Raw genomic sequence first — 19915 nt, 5'->3', positions numbered from 1 at the left:
TAAAAATTTCATATTTTAAAAGCAACATTAAATTAAAGTGTTTTATAATATTATCTTTAACAAAATAATTGAAAATTAAATATTCTATTTGTTTTTTCAGATATTCCAACTTACGACACAATAAATCGTTTGGCAAGCACTTCTGCTAGTGCACTATCTTTGGAGAGCACAACTACTAGTACTACTGAATTTACGACAACACAAGCTACAACTTTGTATGAATCAACAGAAAGTCAGGAATCAACAGTGTACAAGTATACAACATCATCAACTCCTGCCACAACTACAAAATTAGAACAAAGTTTTTACCAGCAACAAAATTCAACAGCAATCATTCCAACACAAAGTTATGTTACTGAAGCTTTTAACAATACATCAGGGCTTGTATTGACAACTGTGAAGCCAGAAGCAACAACTACTGATTCAGAGACCACAAAATACATGGAAACTTCCATCAAATATACAAAAAATAAAAGTAAGTCACCAGTTAAAATGAATATGTTTACAGTTGCACCAAATGTTGAAACAGTTGAAACCACCTCGAGCTCAACACCATTTATTGAAACAACACTTAGCTCAACAGAAAAAAAACTGAGTAAGTTGCTTTATATTTTAAGTAAACTATTTTTCTAATTTATAGCTTTAACTAAACTATTCAGGGCAATTTCTTTAAAAAAAAAAAAACCTACTGCTGAATTAGCATTTTTTAAATTAAACTCGCCCCAGTAAAATTGTGATAAAGGTTAAAATTTCAGGTGTAAAGTTTATTTTTAAATATTTAAGTTGCTTTATTGGATTACTTGCCTCTAAATATGTAAGTGTACATATTTTTAGCTTTCCGTTGCACACAAAACAGAAAAAACAAAAACTAAAACCATTTTTTTAAATGGCAGATTTTTGTTGGTTCAAGACAAAGTTAAATTTAATTAAAGTTGATTACCCATATGTTAAATAAATATTAGTTCCTAAATAAAATGAATATTAAGCAAAATCACTTTATTCTAATAATTTAAATACTCAACATATCTTAAACAACTGTGCATAGTTGTGCAGTTTTACGCACTTTTAGTTATAATTACTTGTATGCACAGCTGTATTAGGTATCTCTGACTATAATGACTAAATACACATTTGTTCTAAGTACCTTTGTAGTACCTTAGTACCATGCAGTGCAGTAGTACCGTGTTTTGTAGTACATTTGTTAAGTACCTTTGTTTACAATGACTACTACCAGGGTTTAAACATAAGTTATTACAGTTACTGTTAGTGGTCATGCACTAGATACATTAACTGCTGTTTGTATATATCACTGGTATACTCTGTTGGTGTCAACCTCAAAAGGATTATGATATTCTTAACTGCTGTAACATAATATACTTAGTACCACTAAGTGCAATCGCTATTAGTTTATCTACTACCTAACTAACCACCACTGACTGATAAAAAAGATTTTAAAACCAAAATTTTTATCTTTTGTAAATTTTTCTTTGATTTTTAAGCATTTAATTTAATAAGGTTTTTTTTATTTCATTTGTTGTTCATTTTAAGTTTGTACATTTTGTGATGCAAAAATTTATGTTTATATCATCATTTTTTAGAAATTCAAAAACAAGATTCAGAATTTGTTTTCTATGAAAGCACAGCAACACCTACTACTGATGACCCTTTGAAACAAGATGATGAGAACAATGATAACTATGAGTCACTTGGGCCTCTAATATCAAAACCTACTTCTAATTTTCAAACTGAATCCTGGCAACCTAATAAAGAGAATAATGCCTCTACACCTCAACCTACCACAAATGACACCGCAATAAAAGTGATATTAGGAGATAGACTCTCAGCAGGCTATTTCTCACCAGCCAATAATTTAAACCAAAGTTCATCAGAATTTGTATCAACTTACATTTCACCTGTTGTACTGACCGCTAATTCATCTCAAATTTTAAGAGGAGATTCAGAAAATGCACCATATCTTTCTGATAGGCAAGATGTTTCCTACAGAGTTGGAGGTGAATATGTGAATGAAGAAAACTATGTGTTCTCAGAAGTGAACTCTAGTTTGTTGTATAAAGCAAGTTCTGATAAAAATATTTCAGTAGTGATTGCAACAACAACCTCTCCTAAACCTAAAGTTACAATGTCAGAACCTGATGAATATACATTCAGAGATAAAAATAAAAAAGAGGATAACTTACTTAATCTTGTTCCTGAGGTTACTAGGCAACCAGAGACAACTGAAAGTTCTTCATCAACAAAATTTTCAACTGAAGAAATTATTCCCAAGCCTGATACTAATTTAAAACCTGAAGTTTTTAAAAATAATAATTCAAAATCAAAAGCAGATTCTACTTCATCTGAAGATTCTTCTGAATCTGCAGAAAATTATGCCAATCAAATAAGATTAACAACTGCCAAAACAACAAACAATTCTCCATTTACTGATACAACCAAAGAAGCAGCTAAAGTTCTATTTGATATTAATCGACCAAGCATTTATGCCCCTGTTGAAAATAATTATATTAAAACAACTTCTTTACCTAAGACAACTGAAGCAACATTAACAACTGCTGAAACTACTAATACAGTTTCAACTACTACAGCAACCATTGATGAAATCAAAACAGTTAATAGAACATCAAAGTATTTTGAAAAGACAGTACCCAAAACAACTGTTATTACGATCACTATAAAAATTGAATCAGAGGCTTTCACCAATGAAGTGAAAGAGAAGTCTCCTATAAATGTCACTGAAGAAATTAAATCAGAAACAACAACTGACAAACCTGAACTCAGCACAGAACAAGGAGTTTTAGATTGGACCACATCAGCCGTTGATACCACTACAACAACAACAACAACTCAACTTTCAAACTATAATCAAGTAGTTCAAAGTGAAAAACAAGAACCCTCAGATTTTAAGCATCCTTATAATCAATTTTTAGAAAGCATATATGGCTTTGCTAGCTATGAAGAATATTTGAGAAATTATACAGCATTAATTAATACTTTCCATATAACGCCTGCTCCTGAGGTTGCTTTGGTCTCGCAAAATTATAACACCGATAGACCTGAAATTATAAATCAATCCAATTTCTCTTATAATATCCCTGCGCAATCACAGAATCCTGCTTTACTAAATAATCTTGTGGCAAATTCATCAGCAGCATTACAGAATGTTGAACCAGATAGTGAAAATGAAGAAGATGAGGGAGCTGGTAGTGAAGAGGTTCTTCTAAAGCCAACTTCAAAGGATAGTAACAAAGAATTAAATGAACTATTCACAACACCAACAACACCTTTACTTGTGAATTGTGCTGGTATAGATTCAAATCCATGTGAGTTTCCCAAAATCTTTTTAACATATTCAACCACATCAACTACTGTCTCTCCTTATTCATCAATTTCCACAGTAAATCCTGAAAAATCAGCCCCTGTTGAAGAACTTGCTTATTCACCATTTGAAAGTACTACCACACTAACCCCATATGTTTCTAAAATTCAAACAACAGAAGGCATATCACCAGAAAAAAATTCCTCGTCACCTTCTCATGTTAAAGTATCTGGTGAAAATATAAAAGAAACTTATCAAGAGAGTGACGATAGTATATTTGACAAGGAAAATAAACTTGAAACAACAAAATCTCCAGAGGTTGAAACAACTAAATTAACAACTGAAAATTCAATATCAACTACAACAACAACATTGCCAGAATTAGAAATGTCATTTATGACAACAGTAGTACCTAAGACAGTTTATGCATCTGTAAAAACAACTTTATCTGAAAAAATAGAATCAACGGAAATAACTGAAACAACTGTAAATACAACTCCATATGAATTAGCAGACAATGAAACAGATAACGAAACTATTGGTATACTATTTTCTGATAACATAAATGTCCCTCAAGATCCTCAACTTTTGGAATCTTTATCAACTGTTACACCTTATTCAACAATTAGATATAATTCAACTCTAAAAACATCTAATACATCATATTACAACAAAACACTGGAATTCTCCACAATGGCTAGTACTCCAGATACTTCTACAACTTTGTACAATACAAGCACTCCATTTTATCCTTCTGTTTCTACTTCAACTGAAATTGAAACAACAACTTCAACTTTAACTGTACCTATGTCACAGGAGAGGACCACTGTAACCAGTACTACAAATGATTATCAAGTATATATGTCAACAACTGTTAGCCCTATGAATAGTAATGATTACATTTATAATAGTACTACAACTGGATCTCCTTTATTTTATTCAGTTCCAACAAGTTACCCTTATTCTAGGAACACCAACAGAGTTTTAACTGTGAAAATACCTGTTATGAAGACGGATGAAGTTAAAAAAGAAGAACAAACTGAAGATGGAGGTTTGTTTAATGAATTAAATATCAACAAAACCCTTAAAATGCATAAGCCAACTACTACAACTCCAAAGAAAGCAATTAAGGTATACAATAACAGTAAATCTTCTAAAGAAGAAAAACCACTGGCTGTACTCACTAGTCCTTCTCCTATAAATAAAACCTCAACAGTAACTTATCCTTATCAACAAGAGTTATATGAATCAATTTCTAAAGATGATAAAAAAATTCAAGTTGAAACCTCTTTACTAAATAGTTTAGAAAGTAGAAACATTCAAAAACAGCAAACTGAAACTATTAGTGACAAGAATGGATATGGCGATTTTGCATCATATGCAGATTACCTACTTGACTATTACAATAAAATATCAACTTCACAAAATGTTGAAAACAAAGTAAACACAAACTCACAGTTTGATCAAAAAGATTATGTTGTTCAGAACCAATCATTTGCTGAATTGAAAAACTCCAACCCATCACAAGACAATTTTCATGAGAAGGATCAATTGATTATTACTGAAAAAATTCAGTCATTTAATGAGTCACATTTAAATAACAATGAGGCTTTTGTGTATACTGCTGCCCCTGCTACTCCTGTTGACCTTTCTTCATATGATATAGCTTTGAAAGCTTATTATAAAAAAGTTCAAGATGCTGGTCAATCTTCAATAGTTCAAAATTCTTTTCAATCATTACCATATAATCTGAATACTTCTGGACATGAAGTTGTTAAACTGGAACCCATTTCGAACAATGAAATTTTGCATGAAAAAGAGTTAAAAACATCTGAAAATTTTTACACACCTGATGCAACAATTCAAAAACCTGATAATGCACATATAAGTAGTTTAGGATCAGTAAACAAAAGTGATACTATTGGTAGCTTGTTTACAGATAACTCTATGCAAAATGAACCTCAGGATCTTCAAAGTGTAAAAGATGCTGCGGTTACAGAAATATTAGATTTATTATTTCCCACTCAAATTCCAAATTACAACAATAAAAATTCAATAACAAACTCTAGTGAAAACTCTTCTTCTATCTCTTTAAATAAAAACTCCTTTCATGGTTATCCATCATACGAGACTTACTTAGATGCTTTAATTAACTCTAATTCTGCTGTTTATGAAGAAGAAGAATCAGAAGAAGAATCACCTATCTCAAATGATGTAGTTTTTACATTACCAAAATTAAATGTTATGAGTGATGAACCCACTATTGAAAGAGTAGAAAATATAACAACTGTTACACCTACAATTAGCCTAAACATAGTACCATCTAACACAAATGATAGTGATAAAGTTTTAGTTCAAAATGGTCCACTTCCAAAGTATTCCTTTCAAAATTCAGCAGTAGAATCATCACCAGCATCTTTATCTAATTCAGAACTAATTTCATACTACCAACCAACCACTGGGTCAACCAGCACAACTCCAAACACATTAGTATTTGGCTTTAAGTCATATGATGATTACCTGCTTGATTATTATAGAAAAATTAAATTAGAACATTCAAGTGAAAACTCTGATCAAGATTTAAAATATACTCCAAACCAAAATATGTTGGAAACTTTGCCATCATCACAAGTATTAACTTCAACAAGCACAGAGAATTTAAAACAAAAAGTAAACAATGAAATTACTTTTGAGACATCAAAGAATGAAAAAACATTAAAAAATGTTAAACCAACTGTTGGCAACTTTAATGGATTTGCATCCTATGAAGAATATCGAATGGATTATTACAAAAAATTGCAGTCTTGGTATGCATCATCTAAACCAGATATTTCAACCATACCTCTTCCCCATATTCAATCTGTAACAAAAACTGATGCTACCAGTCAAGAAAATTTAAAAAGTGAAGCCATTGCATCTGCTGGTGTTACAGATGAAATTTTACAAAGAGACAAGGAATCTTTTTCTAATACAGCATATGATAAATCTCTTCAAGCTTCTGAATTTCAACAAGTTTCTGCATCTTTCCTTAAAGATAGGAAAAGCACTGTAACACCAATTACAGATTTGACACAAAAGGAAATATATCCAACTTCTGATCATATATCAACTACCCCACAAGGGTTGCTTACTGAAACAGCTACAACTGAAACTTATACTACCCCATTCAATCAAAATGATAAAACAGTTACAACAACTTCTAAATTTGATAGCACAACTGGATCCTCTATAAAAGTAGTTACAATGGAGATGAAATTAGTCACAACTCCAAAAGATAAACTAACCTCCACTGATTCTGTATATCCTAAATCAGATTCTACAAATAATGAAACACCTCAAACAGATGCTTCTACAACAAGTTCAACTAGCTCTTCGTCTAATAAAGAACAGTATGACAATAACACACCAATACCAATCGAAACTATGCAAATGAAGATAGTGACTGCAGAGAATGAACAAACAACACAAGAATCCACAATGAGCCAAGCAACACCTTTTCCAATAGATGTAATAGAATGGGCAACAACTGCTCCGGATGAAAAAACAACATCTGATTCAATAACTAGTCAAACAACACCCATTCCTGTTAATGTTATAGAATGGGCAACAACACCTTTGGGTAAACAAACAAGGTCTGAATCAATAACTAGTCAAACAACACCCATTCCAGTTAATGTAATAGAATGGACAACAACACCTTTGGGCGAACAAACAACTTCTAAAATTACAACCAGTGAAACAACACCTATACCAGTTGCAGTGATAGAATGGCCAAAATCTGATTATCCCACAGAAATTCCTGAAAAAAATAAAAATGAAAATAAAGAAGACTTTAGGTATAGAGCGGACCAAAACAGAAAGGTTACACCTATAAAGCCAGTAACAATTGAAATGGAAATTGTGCCTATATCTCGTTCTTCTACAAAGCAAACTTATCAAGTTACAACTGGTGTCTCTCCAACTGCTACTAACTATTTATATAAAGCAATGCCAACAAATTTGCAAACAAATGGTCAAATTGGTCAAATGCCATCAACAACCATATCATCTTTGTTAGATATAAAAACAAAAAGATCAACACATGCTTCTCCAACACCAGCAGGATTAGATATGTCAAGCAACAATGATGAAGGTATATATGCTTATATATATGTATGTATATATATATATATATATATATATATATATATATATATATACACACACACATATATATGTAATATACTAAATAAACTATAATATATATGTGTAATATACTAAAAAAACTATACACATTTTTCTATATTTAGATTATTACTATTGTCAAATATGTTTTTTTTTTCTTCTAGAAAATGAAAGCTCAAAAACTCCAAAGGAAAATAAAGTTATTGTAAATGAACAAGTAACAACTGCCCAACCTATTTTAAGTACTAAAGTTTATGATACATCATCAACAACAACAACAAAAGCAGATTTGGAAGCAACATTTAATAATAAAATTTCTGAATCAAATGTTTTTTCAACTTCTACAGAAAGTAGTACCACAAATCTAAATCAACAAAAAGTTCATTCTGAGCCAAAGGAACGAACAACTTACACTCTTAGATCATTGACTCATGCTTTAAATAAAGTTTCTAAAACTGAATCAAACGATATTGTATCTGCCAAAACTACAAAAAGAACAATTACAACAGAACGACAACCTGAAAATTCTGGAGTTGTTGAAAATAATTCCCAAACGATAACAAAAATTAAAACTACCTATTCTACTTCAAAAATCATTACATCACCTACTTTACCAACTTCTTTACCAACTTCTTTACCAACTTCTACTTCAACAAGCACTGATTCAACTACTTCAACAACAACAGCTTCTAATAACTTAGCAACAAAAAGTTCGCCTTACAACATTCAAAGTGAATTGCCATTGAATTCTTCAATAGCAGATGTAATTAAAACTGATTTACCCAAAACATATTCAAATCTAATAGACTCTACAAGTGGATCTTCAACAGAAACAGTTTTAAATAAAGATTCATCTGAAAACAAATCTACTGCTGAATTAATTATTGCAGATAATCAAGACTTTTCAACAACACAATCGTTATTGTCTACAAGCGTTACAATGACCTCTGTGAATGAGAAACTACCAGAATCTTTATCAACAACTAAAGAAGAGAATCTGCCATTATCTAACACAGCAACCACTCAATCTACATTTGATTACCAAGCTACATCTACATCACAGCCAGGAACAACAGCTGGAACTACAAAATACCCTTATAATGACTTATTTTATGATTATGTATACAATTGGTCAAAGTATCTAGAAGGCATTCAAAACTGGATTAACAAGTATATGGTACCTGTTGAACATCACAACATCACTTTGCATCCTGATGCCCATCCTACTTTAAATCCGAATGGTACTAATTATCAACATGAATATGAAGAGTACTTAAATTCTATAGAGCGCTGGGAGGCAACATCTTTATTACAAAGTAATTTTTTTGTTATGAGTATATTAAAGCATAATTTAAAGGTTTTTTTTTTTTTAATTTAAGTATATTTTATATTTTATATATATTTTAATTTAAGATATTGCTAAAGCTATATTTTTTCATTTTGAAATATATATGTAGATATATATATATACATTTATATATATATATATATATATATATATATATATATATATATATATATATATATATATATATATATATATATATATATATATATATATATATATATATATATATATGTATGTATGTATATATATATATATATTCTTATTTATTAAATTTTCCTAGCTAAGTTAACTAGTACAACAACAGAACACCCAGATGGTGAAGATTCAATGATAAAAACTCCTAGTAATGGTTAGTTATTATTATTGATTAATATAGTTACATTTGTGTGTGTATATATATATATATATATATATATATATATATATATATATATATATATATATATATATATATATATATATATATATATATATATATGTATATATATATATATATAGATATATATGTGCATATATATGTGTATATATATATATATATATATATATATATATATATATATATATATATATATATATATATATATGCATATATATAAATATAATAAATATAAATGTAAACTATGTTAGTGTATTTTACAAATAAAGTGCTCAATGTTCTTAAAGAACAGAGCAATAATAAATTAGTAAAAAACACTTATCTAACTTTTTCTTCAACTTGAAGTTTCACCATTGGTGGAACATCCGGAAGAGAAATCTGCCTGATGATCCAGCAATGGCGAAACTTCAAGTTGAAGAAAAAGTTAGATAAGTGTTTATTACTAATTTATATATATATATATATATATATATATATATATATATATATATATATATATATATATATATATATATATATATATATATATATATATATACTATATATATATATATATATATATATATATATATATATATATATATATATATATATATATATATATATATATATATATATATATATATATATATATATATATATATATACATATACATATACAGTGCTTTTAAAAGTGTTTTACAAAATTTAATTCGTCTTAAACAGTCTGATGGTTTTAATAATAGTTTTTTGGCAGCAACATAATAACAAAATTTACGGTCTATTAGTCTTCTGTTAACTGTTTGTATTGATATTTGGTTTTTAAGTGCCAGGTTTATTTCTTGTGCAATCTGTTTTGTTGAATATTTAAGATTTTTTCAGGTGATTCTATAAATACAATTGTTATCAGTTGTAATTGTCATTCTTGGTTGCCCAGAATGCTTTTTGTCAGCAGTACTACCAGTTTTGTTAAATTTGGCAATAGCTCTAGTTACACATGAAGGTGAAACACACTTTAAAACTCGAGATATTTCAATTTCAGAGTAATCTCCCATAATAAGGCCAGTAATACACTGTTTGATTTCTTGACTGATTGCTTTTTTTCCCATGGCAAATTTTTTTACAAAAACTAAACAAAAAGGATGAATAAATTTAAAATAAATATTCAAAATCTTTATATCATAATGAAATTTTTATACACAAAATATTACTTTAAATATATTTTTTAATATTTTATTAAAAAGGAGAGTTTAATTTACTATTGTACAACTTTTTTTTAGCAATAAAAGATAAAAGCTCTCCTTAAAAGCTTTAAAGGGAGTCAGCATGCTAAACTTATGAGCAGCTTTTTTTTGAGTTAAGAATACCAGCTAATGTATGTATTAAAAACAAAGGATCTGCTTAAGCAAATTTTTCAATTTTCTTATTTTATTAGGCTAGGTCTAATTTATTGATAGTTAAAAAAATTCGACTTTTTTCGACTCTTATATATATATATATATATATATATATATATATATATATATATATATATATATATATATATATATATATATATATATATATATATATTGGGATATCTAGAGATATTTCTGCTCTTCAAATTTTGAGTTTTTTAAAAACTGTAAACTCTGTTTTTATCACAAGATTCAATAATTAGTTTTCAATAGAAGATATTTATGCAGGATATTTATGATCTTGAAATTATGATATAAAATTTCATAAAAAAACTATTATTATTATTTTTATTACTATTATGATAATAATATTGATTATTATTACTATTGTTGTTATTGTTATTTAATGATTTACACTTGAATAATTTAATTCATTTGATAGATCATCAGATAAAACTAGAAATCATCAGATAAAACTAGAAAAATAAACCATAAAGTACAATCTAATATCAGAAAAAAAAACAAATAAAATAAACATTTATACATGTTTTAGTAGCAGTGTTGTATTTATTTAATTAATCTAATTATTTAATTAAATATTTGATTAATTAATAAATAATTATATATTTAATAATAATTAATTTATTAACTTTTTTTTTTTTAATTTGTGTTTTAATAAAAATAATTTTTAATTAATGTTTTAATTAACAAAAATAATGTATTTTTGTTAATTAAAAATATGTTTTTTCATTCATAATTAATTGTTTTGTTTTTTCATAAATTTTTGCAACATGATAAATTTAATTTTTTTGACCCTTCCATGAAAACAGTGCTTGCAGTTTCTAATAAAGTAAGAATTAAAAGACCAGAAGTATTTTCAGATGTTACAATTCGCAATCACTTAATTTGCGTCTTGCATTTTTGGCATGCAGTTCTTTCACAACCTTGTTTTGTATGGTATTTTAAGTCGAACTAAACTTAGTTATTTACTGAAAACAGTTATTACAGTATTGTTTACATTCCTTTATTCGTAAATGGCTCTCACTACTTTAAATCTTGGATTATCATTCACTACTGACCCTATGGAAACCATGTATACAACCTATTGCAAAGTTAGCATCTACTGAGGTTGCTTCTCTTAATTGTGCTTGCCATTGTCTGACTCCTTATTCCATTCTCTACCTCTACAAATCTCTTATTCGTTCCTGTAATACTTCCTGGAATACTATTGTCATATTTGGGTTAGTTCTTCTAATGATGCTTTCTCTTCTAGAGAAAGTCCAAAAATTGAATCAAGTTAGACCTGCTTTTGTGCACTCATGCAGAAAATTTTAATTTTCCTCTAAAATCAATTGTAATAATTATTGGATGTTCTAAAAAAACTATTAGAAACCTAAGGAAATATTCAGCACTTAATGCAATAAATAGATAGCCATAGACCTGAAAAAAGATCTGTACTATCAACCATACTATCAAATCTTTTAAGATATATAAAAACCAAGATCACAATCCTGAAGAAAATTTATTGACAATAAGTTATGGAAAATTATACAAATTATTGTGTAAAAAAAATGCACAAATAGATGATAAAACCTATGTAAAATTAAATTTCAAAACAATACTGGGGCATCATCTTTATATGGGAGTCTGCAGAAAAACGATACTGGGATATCATCTTTATATGGTAGTCTGCAGAAAAACAATACTGGGATATCATCTTTATATGAGAGTCTGCAGAAAAACAATACTAGGACATCATCTTTATATGGGAGTCTGCAGAAAATAGCTCAAGACTATATTTATAACAAAATTGAAAAAATTCCCTCCAAAATTATGGTTTGACAAATGATATGTCAATGTGAATTGAAATCAACGTTTTGTCACCAATTTTGCAATAAATAGTGAAACTTATCATAAGAACCACTTATAGAATGCCCACAATAGTAATACAATCTTTTGGTATGACCCAGCATCTTGCCATAGCTTTAAATCCACTACCAATGGTATTGATTTTGTAGGCAGAGAACACAATCTTGCAAGTTTCTAGAACTTTATCCCATTGATTAATATTGGGTGGTTATTAAAGCCAAATTAAATTAGGAGTTTAGCAAAAAAATTAAACATTTGATTTAAGAAAAAGATAAAGCAACCAATGAGTATGGACCTTACCTTGTGCAAAATCTCATGGCTCCATCATAAGAAAAATCTGAAAATTTATTATACTGACAAAAATTATTTTGCTTTATACTTTTTTTGTTTTAAATGTCATAAGCTTTCAATTAACCTTTTTGCTGCGCAATAAGTTTTGAAGTTTTGTGACTGCTTTGCGCATATATTTCTGTGGTTGCGAGTTTATTTGTGTGACCTGCAGTCATCTGAGCACGATGCATGATTAAGCCAACAACGTTACAAAATATCAAGTTTGCAGGTTTGTACACACACATTGGTAGACTTCCATAAGGTATACAATAAATGGCGTAAATAGTCGTGTTGAGCAGGAAACTAATTTAAAACATGATGCGAAAATACTTGCTCGGAGCGTATAAGACACTCATTTTTTTTGCGAGTATGTACGTGTAGAGCAGCAAAAGGGTTAACAAATCAACTTTTCAGCTCAATCCAATATTTTTTAATTCAAGAAAAAAACTCTTTCAACTTTACTTAACTCCTTATAATTAAATTTGAAAATGCATAGAGGGTGTAAAAGATGGACTTGAAAACATCTTCTCAAAAGATATAATGATAACCAAATGGGAAATCTAAACATTGAAATACTATGCATAAAAAGCTCATTTTACTCTCAAACATATACTTGTTACCTATAGTTACTATTGTTACTTGTTACCTATAGTTACTATTGTTACTTGTTACCTATAGTTACTATTGTTACTTGTTACCTATAGTTACTATTGTTACTTGTTACCTATAGTTACTATTGTTACTATTGTTACTTGTTGCATATAGTTACTATTGTTACTTCTTACCTATAGCTCATGATTGTTATATAGCTGATTGTTTTTTAATTCAAAATTATGCCAAAATTCAATTTAAAAAAAATGGAGGCATAATTCAGCATTTAGAAGAATGTATGTTTAAAATCTATATATATGCCTGTAATTAGATCATAATTTTAAATAAAAAATGTAAGTTTTTGCATGTTTAACTTTACACCCATTATGTAATATGTATTTTAGTATAATCAAAAAATAATAAACTTTTTAATGTTTTAAATCTTGTAAATACAAGTTCTTTAGGTTTATTACTTTTTTTCATATTTTTAATGTTTGCCACAAAAACTTATCAATTATTTTCTTTAAATTCAGTTCCCTGAATATTAATTTGACTAAATTGCTGGTTTATTTTAACTGAGTGACAGAGTTGGGATTTACAGATAATAAACAATAAAAAATATGTTCTTTGAATAAACAGAATCTTCCACTTAAATCCAGTAAATGATTTCTTCATGAAGAAACTGTTTAATTAATTTTTCTCATTTGTAACTTGATCTCTACTTTACCTTTATTGGTTTTTAAAATTTTAATTATTTATAATTTTTAATTTTTAATACTTTTATAATTGTTTTAAAAATGACGAATCTTATATATGATACTTATGCATGTATGATGTGTATTTTGAAAACTTTGTTTTTTCAGATTCTCCAAGTTATATTTCATCCACTGTCACTTTGCCAAAAGTTGTATCACCAAAAGAACAAACTTCAAAAGATAGTTATCTTAATTATAGAACAGCTCCACGTACCGACTCACCACTTCACACTGAAGAAATTAGTTCAACAATCCCACCAATAATAATTGAAACAACAACATCTGAAGCAACAACAACACCAATAGTAACTGAAACAACAACATCTGAAGCAACAACAACTGAAACAACAACAACTCAACCAACAACAATGCAACCAACAACAACTCAACCAACAACATCTGAAGCAACAACAACACCAATAGTAACTGAAACAACAACATCTGAAGCAACAACAACTGAAACAACAACAACTCAACCAACAACAATGCAACCAACAACAACTCAACCAACAACATCTGAAGCAACAACAACACCAATAGTAACTGAAACAACAACATCTGAAGCAACAACAACTGAAACACAAACTGAAACAACAACAACACCAATAACAACTGAAACAAGAACTGAAACAACAACAACTCAACCAACAACAACTGAATCAACAACAATTGAATCAACAACAATTGAATTAACAGCATTTGAAGCAGCAGCAACTGAATCAACAACCACTGAAGCAACCACAGCTGAAGCAACAACAACTGAGTTAACAACAACTCAGTCAACAACAACTCAACCAAAAACAATTGAAGCAGTAACAACTGAAATATTAACAACTGAAGCACCCACTACTGAAGCAACCACCACTGAAGCAGCAACTAATGAACTGTCTACTAAAACAATAGTTACAACGACTACTACAACTACATCTGATGCCACATCTACTACATCAACAAAGGAACTACCACAAGTATCTTCTGTAGCTCAAAATATAGAAGATAACCAAATAAAAGTTACACCTTTAGAAAGTCCAGGGATAGGATATCAAGCATCAGTGTATCCATATCAGTTATCAGGTGCTCTTTATGTTGAAAACAATCCTTTTATTTTCCCAGCAATGAATGTAGCTCCTGTCTTAACAACAGGTTATTTCCAACAAGAAAGTCCTAATCAGTTAGTTGAACCTATAGTACCAAGTTTGACAACATTAACTGAAACAGTTGTCCCTGTGAAATATATTATTGCACCTACACCATACACTTCTACCACTGAACAGGAAAATAAAGGGGCAGAGCTTTTAAGTACATCTGAAACATCAACTTTGTCTACTGATAGGTTTACGCTTGAATCGACATCAAATTATACTCCAGATAATCCTGTCTACTTTGGTCAAGAACCTGCATTGCAACCAGCTCAAGCACCTAATGAATCGGCAACGCAAACCTCTCAATCTCAATCAGTGGTTTATGAACAAAATACAATGTTACCAGAAACTTCTTCCCCAAAAGAATCAAAAGAGCCTTATCCACCAAAAAACAGTGATTTTGAAACAACTTCCACAAATTTACCTGCATATCAAGGTGAAAGTACTAAACCAACTACAGAAACGACAAAATCAGAAATGTTTTCACTTTTGCAAAGAGATGCTGATACCACTCCATCAACTGAAGCTCCATCGACAACAGAAGAAACTCTGTTTGTTAGTGTGACCACAAGTTTAAATTCTAACTATTTAACCACCTCTACTACCATCCAACCAATGTTAGAATTTAGTCCAGAACCTGCTGAAAATATTTTATCCAATAAAAATGAGAAATCGTCTACTACAGTAATTCCGACAATTAGCACTATTACATCAACCATCAAAACTGATGAAACCTCAGGTGAGTTAAATCTTATTGGATCATCAGAAAGGGTTACAACAAATACCGACAGTATAAAAACTGAATCAGAGTTAAATGCAACTGAATCATCTAATGCTTTAAGTACTACTCCATTACTTGAATATTCAAAAAACCTTGAGCCTATCATGAGTTTAGATTCTAACTTAAATAGTTCAAAAATTTTCACTTCTCCAGAAAAAGATCCCCAAAAAAATATATTTGGTGTAAAAGATAATTTTTCCATTAGAAGTGCTGTTAATGTTGCAGATAATAAATCTCAATTATTAACTCCAACTGTCATTTCGCAAGTTATTACATCTGTTGTTCCAGCAACAGATATAACATCTGATTATAACATATCATCAAAAATAGTCAAAATAACTACAGAATCACAAAAATCACAAGCTCTCATTGAAAACGACAATCTAGAAAAAAAATTACAGGAAGAAGAAGAATTGCAAGAAGCTCAGGATTCACAGCTGTTTAATGAAGCATCAAATGTAAGTTCTGACGATGTGGTATCTGTAAAACCGTGGCAAGGAACAACTGTTTCTATGACAACACGATCATTACTTTCTACATTATTGACTACAAAACGAAATCGGCCAACAACTCGTTATACAGGTTACAAAATTCAAGGCCCAAATGCTGCAGATTTGATTATTAATGCAGATTTAAAATCCAATGATCCTTATGTAAATGTTCAGGAGCGATCAATGCTTCCAACGCAAACTATAGATAGTAGCAAAATTGTTACTCCTTCATCAAAAGTAACTCTTGCTATGTTATTATCAACAACTGCACCTAGAATTGTATCTTCCATAATGACATTACCAAAAACTATTTTTGCGGAACCAGAAACAACTCCACGAGTTGCTTCTCCTGCAACAATAACCCAGCCTAACTCAAAAAGTCCTGTTTTTCAAAGTTTAGCTTTACAGCTTGCAACAAACGATGTAATTTTACCAAAGGATTTCAATCCTCAATCAGAAACAGATTCTGGGGTTTCTTATGATGAAACTCCTGTAGGTATTGAATCAGCAGAAAATCTTACAGAAGGATATGAAACCGGACCAGATTTATTTAATTTAAAACACGAAGAATTTGAAAATGAAGGTTCATCCGATGAAAATAAACTGCAAAATGAGTTGAATGATACATATGCATTGCCAGTTCAGAAGCCCAGTAGTTCAGAAGAGTTTGCGGTTAAAAAAACGCTGGACACTATTCATGCTGATAACACAGAAAATAGCATGAATGAATGGTCTGATAAAGCAGAATCTTTTATAAACAAAGACGAGTTAAACAGCACTCTACCTGCTTCTTTGAGTAATACCATAACTCAAGGTTTTATACCAGAAAGTGACGATGGTGAATATCGAAATGTACCACTAACGGCACGTGATGTGATTGAGCGACCAATTGATCGTCATAATATTTTAGACACTCCGCCTAAAGACAATGACGTAGATTGGGGAAAAGAACTCCCTATTGAATCTAATTATATTGATAGGCAAAAATTAGCCCTCAGCGGTATAGTTCTAGGGAGTGCAAGAAGTGAAATTCCCAAGCCACAAGCAAACCCATTTATTAAACCAGGAGAACCGTATGTAAACTTTTTAAAAAGGTCTTATTTCCCCAAACCTGTAGACTATTCGGATCCTGATCCGGATGCTTCTGTTTTACCAGATGAACCGGATATATTAAATAAATACTAAAGTTTTATTTTTATAACGAATTTATATATAAATTACTATTTTGCTAAAGCAAAAAAAAATCTTTTGTGAGATTGTTGTACAGTTAAAACGTTTGTTACTTAAAATTTAATTTCAATTTTTGTTATTTATTCTTCGCATTTATATTGTTGTTCTTCTTATTTTTGTTAAAGTTGCTCATTTATAGATATAGTTGAGTTTAAATATTTTATTTTTGTATAAAATTTCCATAACGAATAATACCGTTTGTTATTTTTAAACTAATTTTTTATTTAGGTCATCCAATTTTACAGTTACTAGGCAAAATACTAACTGCAAACCGGAAAAAATACTAACTTTTTTGCAAACCATCTGTAATCAGGGTTAGACCCTCCCCTAACCAAAGTGTCGATGTATAAACATTCCCTAACCAAAGTGTCTATGTATAAACATTCCCTATAATCAGTTGATGTATAAATTTATTTATAGTTAAATTTGTAAATTATATGCGGTACAAAAAAAAAAACTTTTTTTTTCGCAAAGAAGCATTTTACCAGTTTGCAGTTCGTTTATCACCGACAACCAATTTCACACATTTTTATGACACAAATGTTTAAATTTGATTGAAATTTAAATAATATCACTATAGATGTAATACCCTTAACAAAATATAATTATATGTACATATCAGTTAAAAAAAAAAATTTTCGAGCTACAAAATTTTATTTAAAGGCTGTCTTTACTGTTCTTTGACGCCCTTTACTAGGGTTTGTAATTCAGAGCTATATTTTTAATTCCAAGATTTTGGTATAACATTTCGAAACGTTAGAATTATCTTGTTCTATTTCTACTTTTTAAAAAAATGGAGTTGTTGATAGTGTTATGTGCCTCAGAATAATGTTTTTCTACTGTATTGAAACCTAAGTTATAAGTAAAAAAAGTTGCCCAGAAAACATAAGTTATAAAAATGCTTTTTATCTTCTTAAGTTTTTATTCTATAAATCTTTTTATGTCAAAAATGTGGAAAAAAAAAACAAGAAAAATCTAACGTCGCGATTTACTTAGTCCCGGGATTTTTCAATATAAAAACTTGATGGAATTTACTTGTTCCATCAAGATTTTAATTATGGTTTTTTGTTCTTTGATACTCCAGAGTTCGAAGGACTTGTTAAGAGTTGCCGCTACTTTATCTTTTACGTCAGCATTTGGACGCTTAACAATGATTTTTTTACTGTCTATCAAACACTAGGCAAAATTTAGCTTCAATCGGTTGCAAATTTGCATTACTTTTTTGATAAAGTGGTTATCCTTATTGATATGTGAAAATCAGGGAGAAACAAGTCTCAATAGTCTGATAAACTCTTAATTTATTTTGAATAAGGATGTTAGACATGTCATAAATTTTAAATAAAAAATGTAGATCATTTTTGCTATACTTTGATTTGCTAAAGAGGAGTGTTAATGTTAATCTAATTCATAAAAAATGTATTGTTATCATTACAAATCTCCAAGCCATATAATAGATTTGGTAGAGCCATATGATAGATTTGGTAGAGCCATATGATAGAGCCAGAGATTTGAACAAATGCTCTATAGTTAGTGTATGACAAAAACGAATTCCAGATTTTATAAGAGTTCTGGAGACTGATTGAATTTGAATAATGCGTTCGTTTGCATTTGCTGTTTGGAGAGTAGCAATATTTTGTATATGGTCTTGAGACAAATGGAAATGATTTGATTTATGTCCAAGGTACGATGATTTTAGTGCGCAAACTGTTGATAGCAGTAAATTTTTGTTGCAATAAAGTTTTCCAAACAACAAGTACCAGTTATAGCTATTGAAGGCCTTATTGGCTTCTAAACTACAGGTATATATTGATATGTTATTATTATTGTAGTATTTTATTGTTTCACACAAAAGGAATTTTTCATGAAGTGTTGAACAATTTTGTTTGAAACCAAATTGATGAGAGTGGCTATCTGATATTTTCGGACATACTTACATGATAATATACTTAAAGAGTTTTGCCGAAATAGATATGATACTAATTCCACGATAGTTATCTAGATTATCAAGAAATTTTTAAAAGAACTTATAACTTTTTATAATAATATATTTTTTATTTGATTATTGGAATAATAATAATAATGGATATTGATAAGTACTCTGAGACCGCTCCATTATTAAAGATAATAT

The 19915-nt window shown here is 29.3% G+C and overlaps 1 protein-coding gene across 2 annotated transcripts in view; it reads left to right on the top strand.

Annotated features, from left to right (window-relative positions):
* The window catches only part of LOC100209999 (mucin-3B), a 38983-nt gene extending 20984 nt beyond the window's left edge, over window positions 1–17999 (top strand). For both annotated transcript variants that reach the window (XM_065791537.1, XM_065791538.1), the window contains 5 exons: window positions 101–595; window positions 1599–7466; window positions 7663–8814; window positions 9127–9195; window positions 14252–17999. In XM_065791537.1, the coding sequence (XP_065647609.1) occupies window positions 101–595; window positions 1599–7466; window positions 7663–8814; window positions 9127–9195; window positions 14252–17742 (11075 nt within the window). In that variant the 3' untranslated portion in view covers window positions 17743–17999. The remainder of the gene's footprint in view (window positions 1–100; window positions 596–1598; window positions 7467–7662; window positions 8815–9126; window positions 9196–14251) is intronic.
* The last annotated feature ends 1916 nt before the right edge of the window (window positions 18000–19915 follow it).

This window comes from Hydra vulgaris, chromosome 02, assembly GCF_038396675.1.
Source record: "Hydra vulgaris chromosome 02, alternate assembly HydraT2T_AEP".
NCBI classification, from domain to species: Eukaryota; Metazoa; Cnidaria; class Hydrozoa; order Anthoathecata; family Hydridae; genus Hydra; species Hydra vulgaris.
This window is presented reverse-complemented; position numbering and strand designations above follow the sequence as displayed.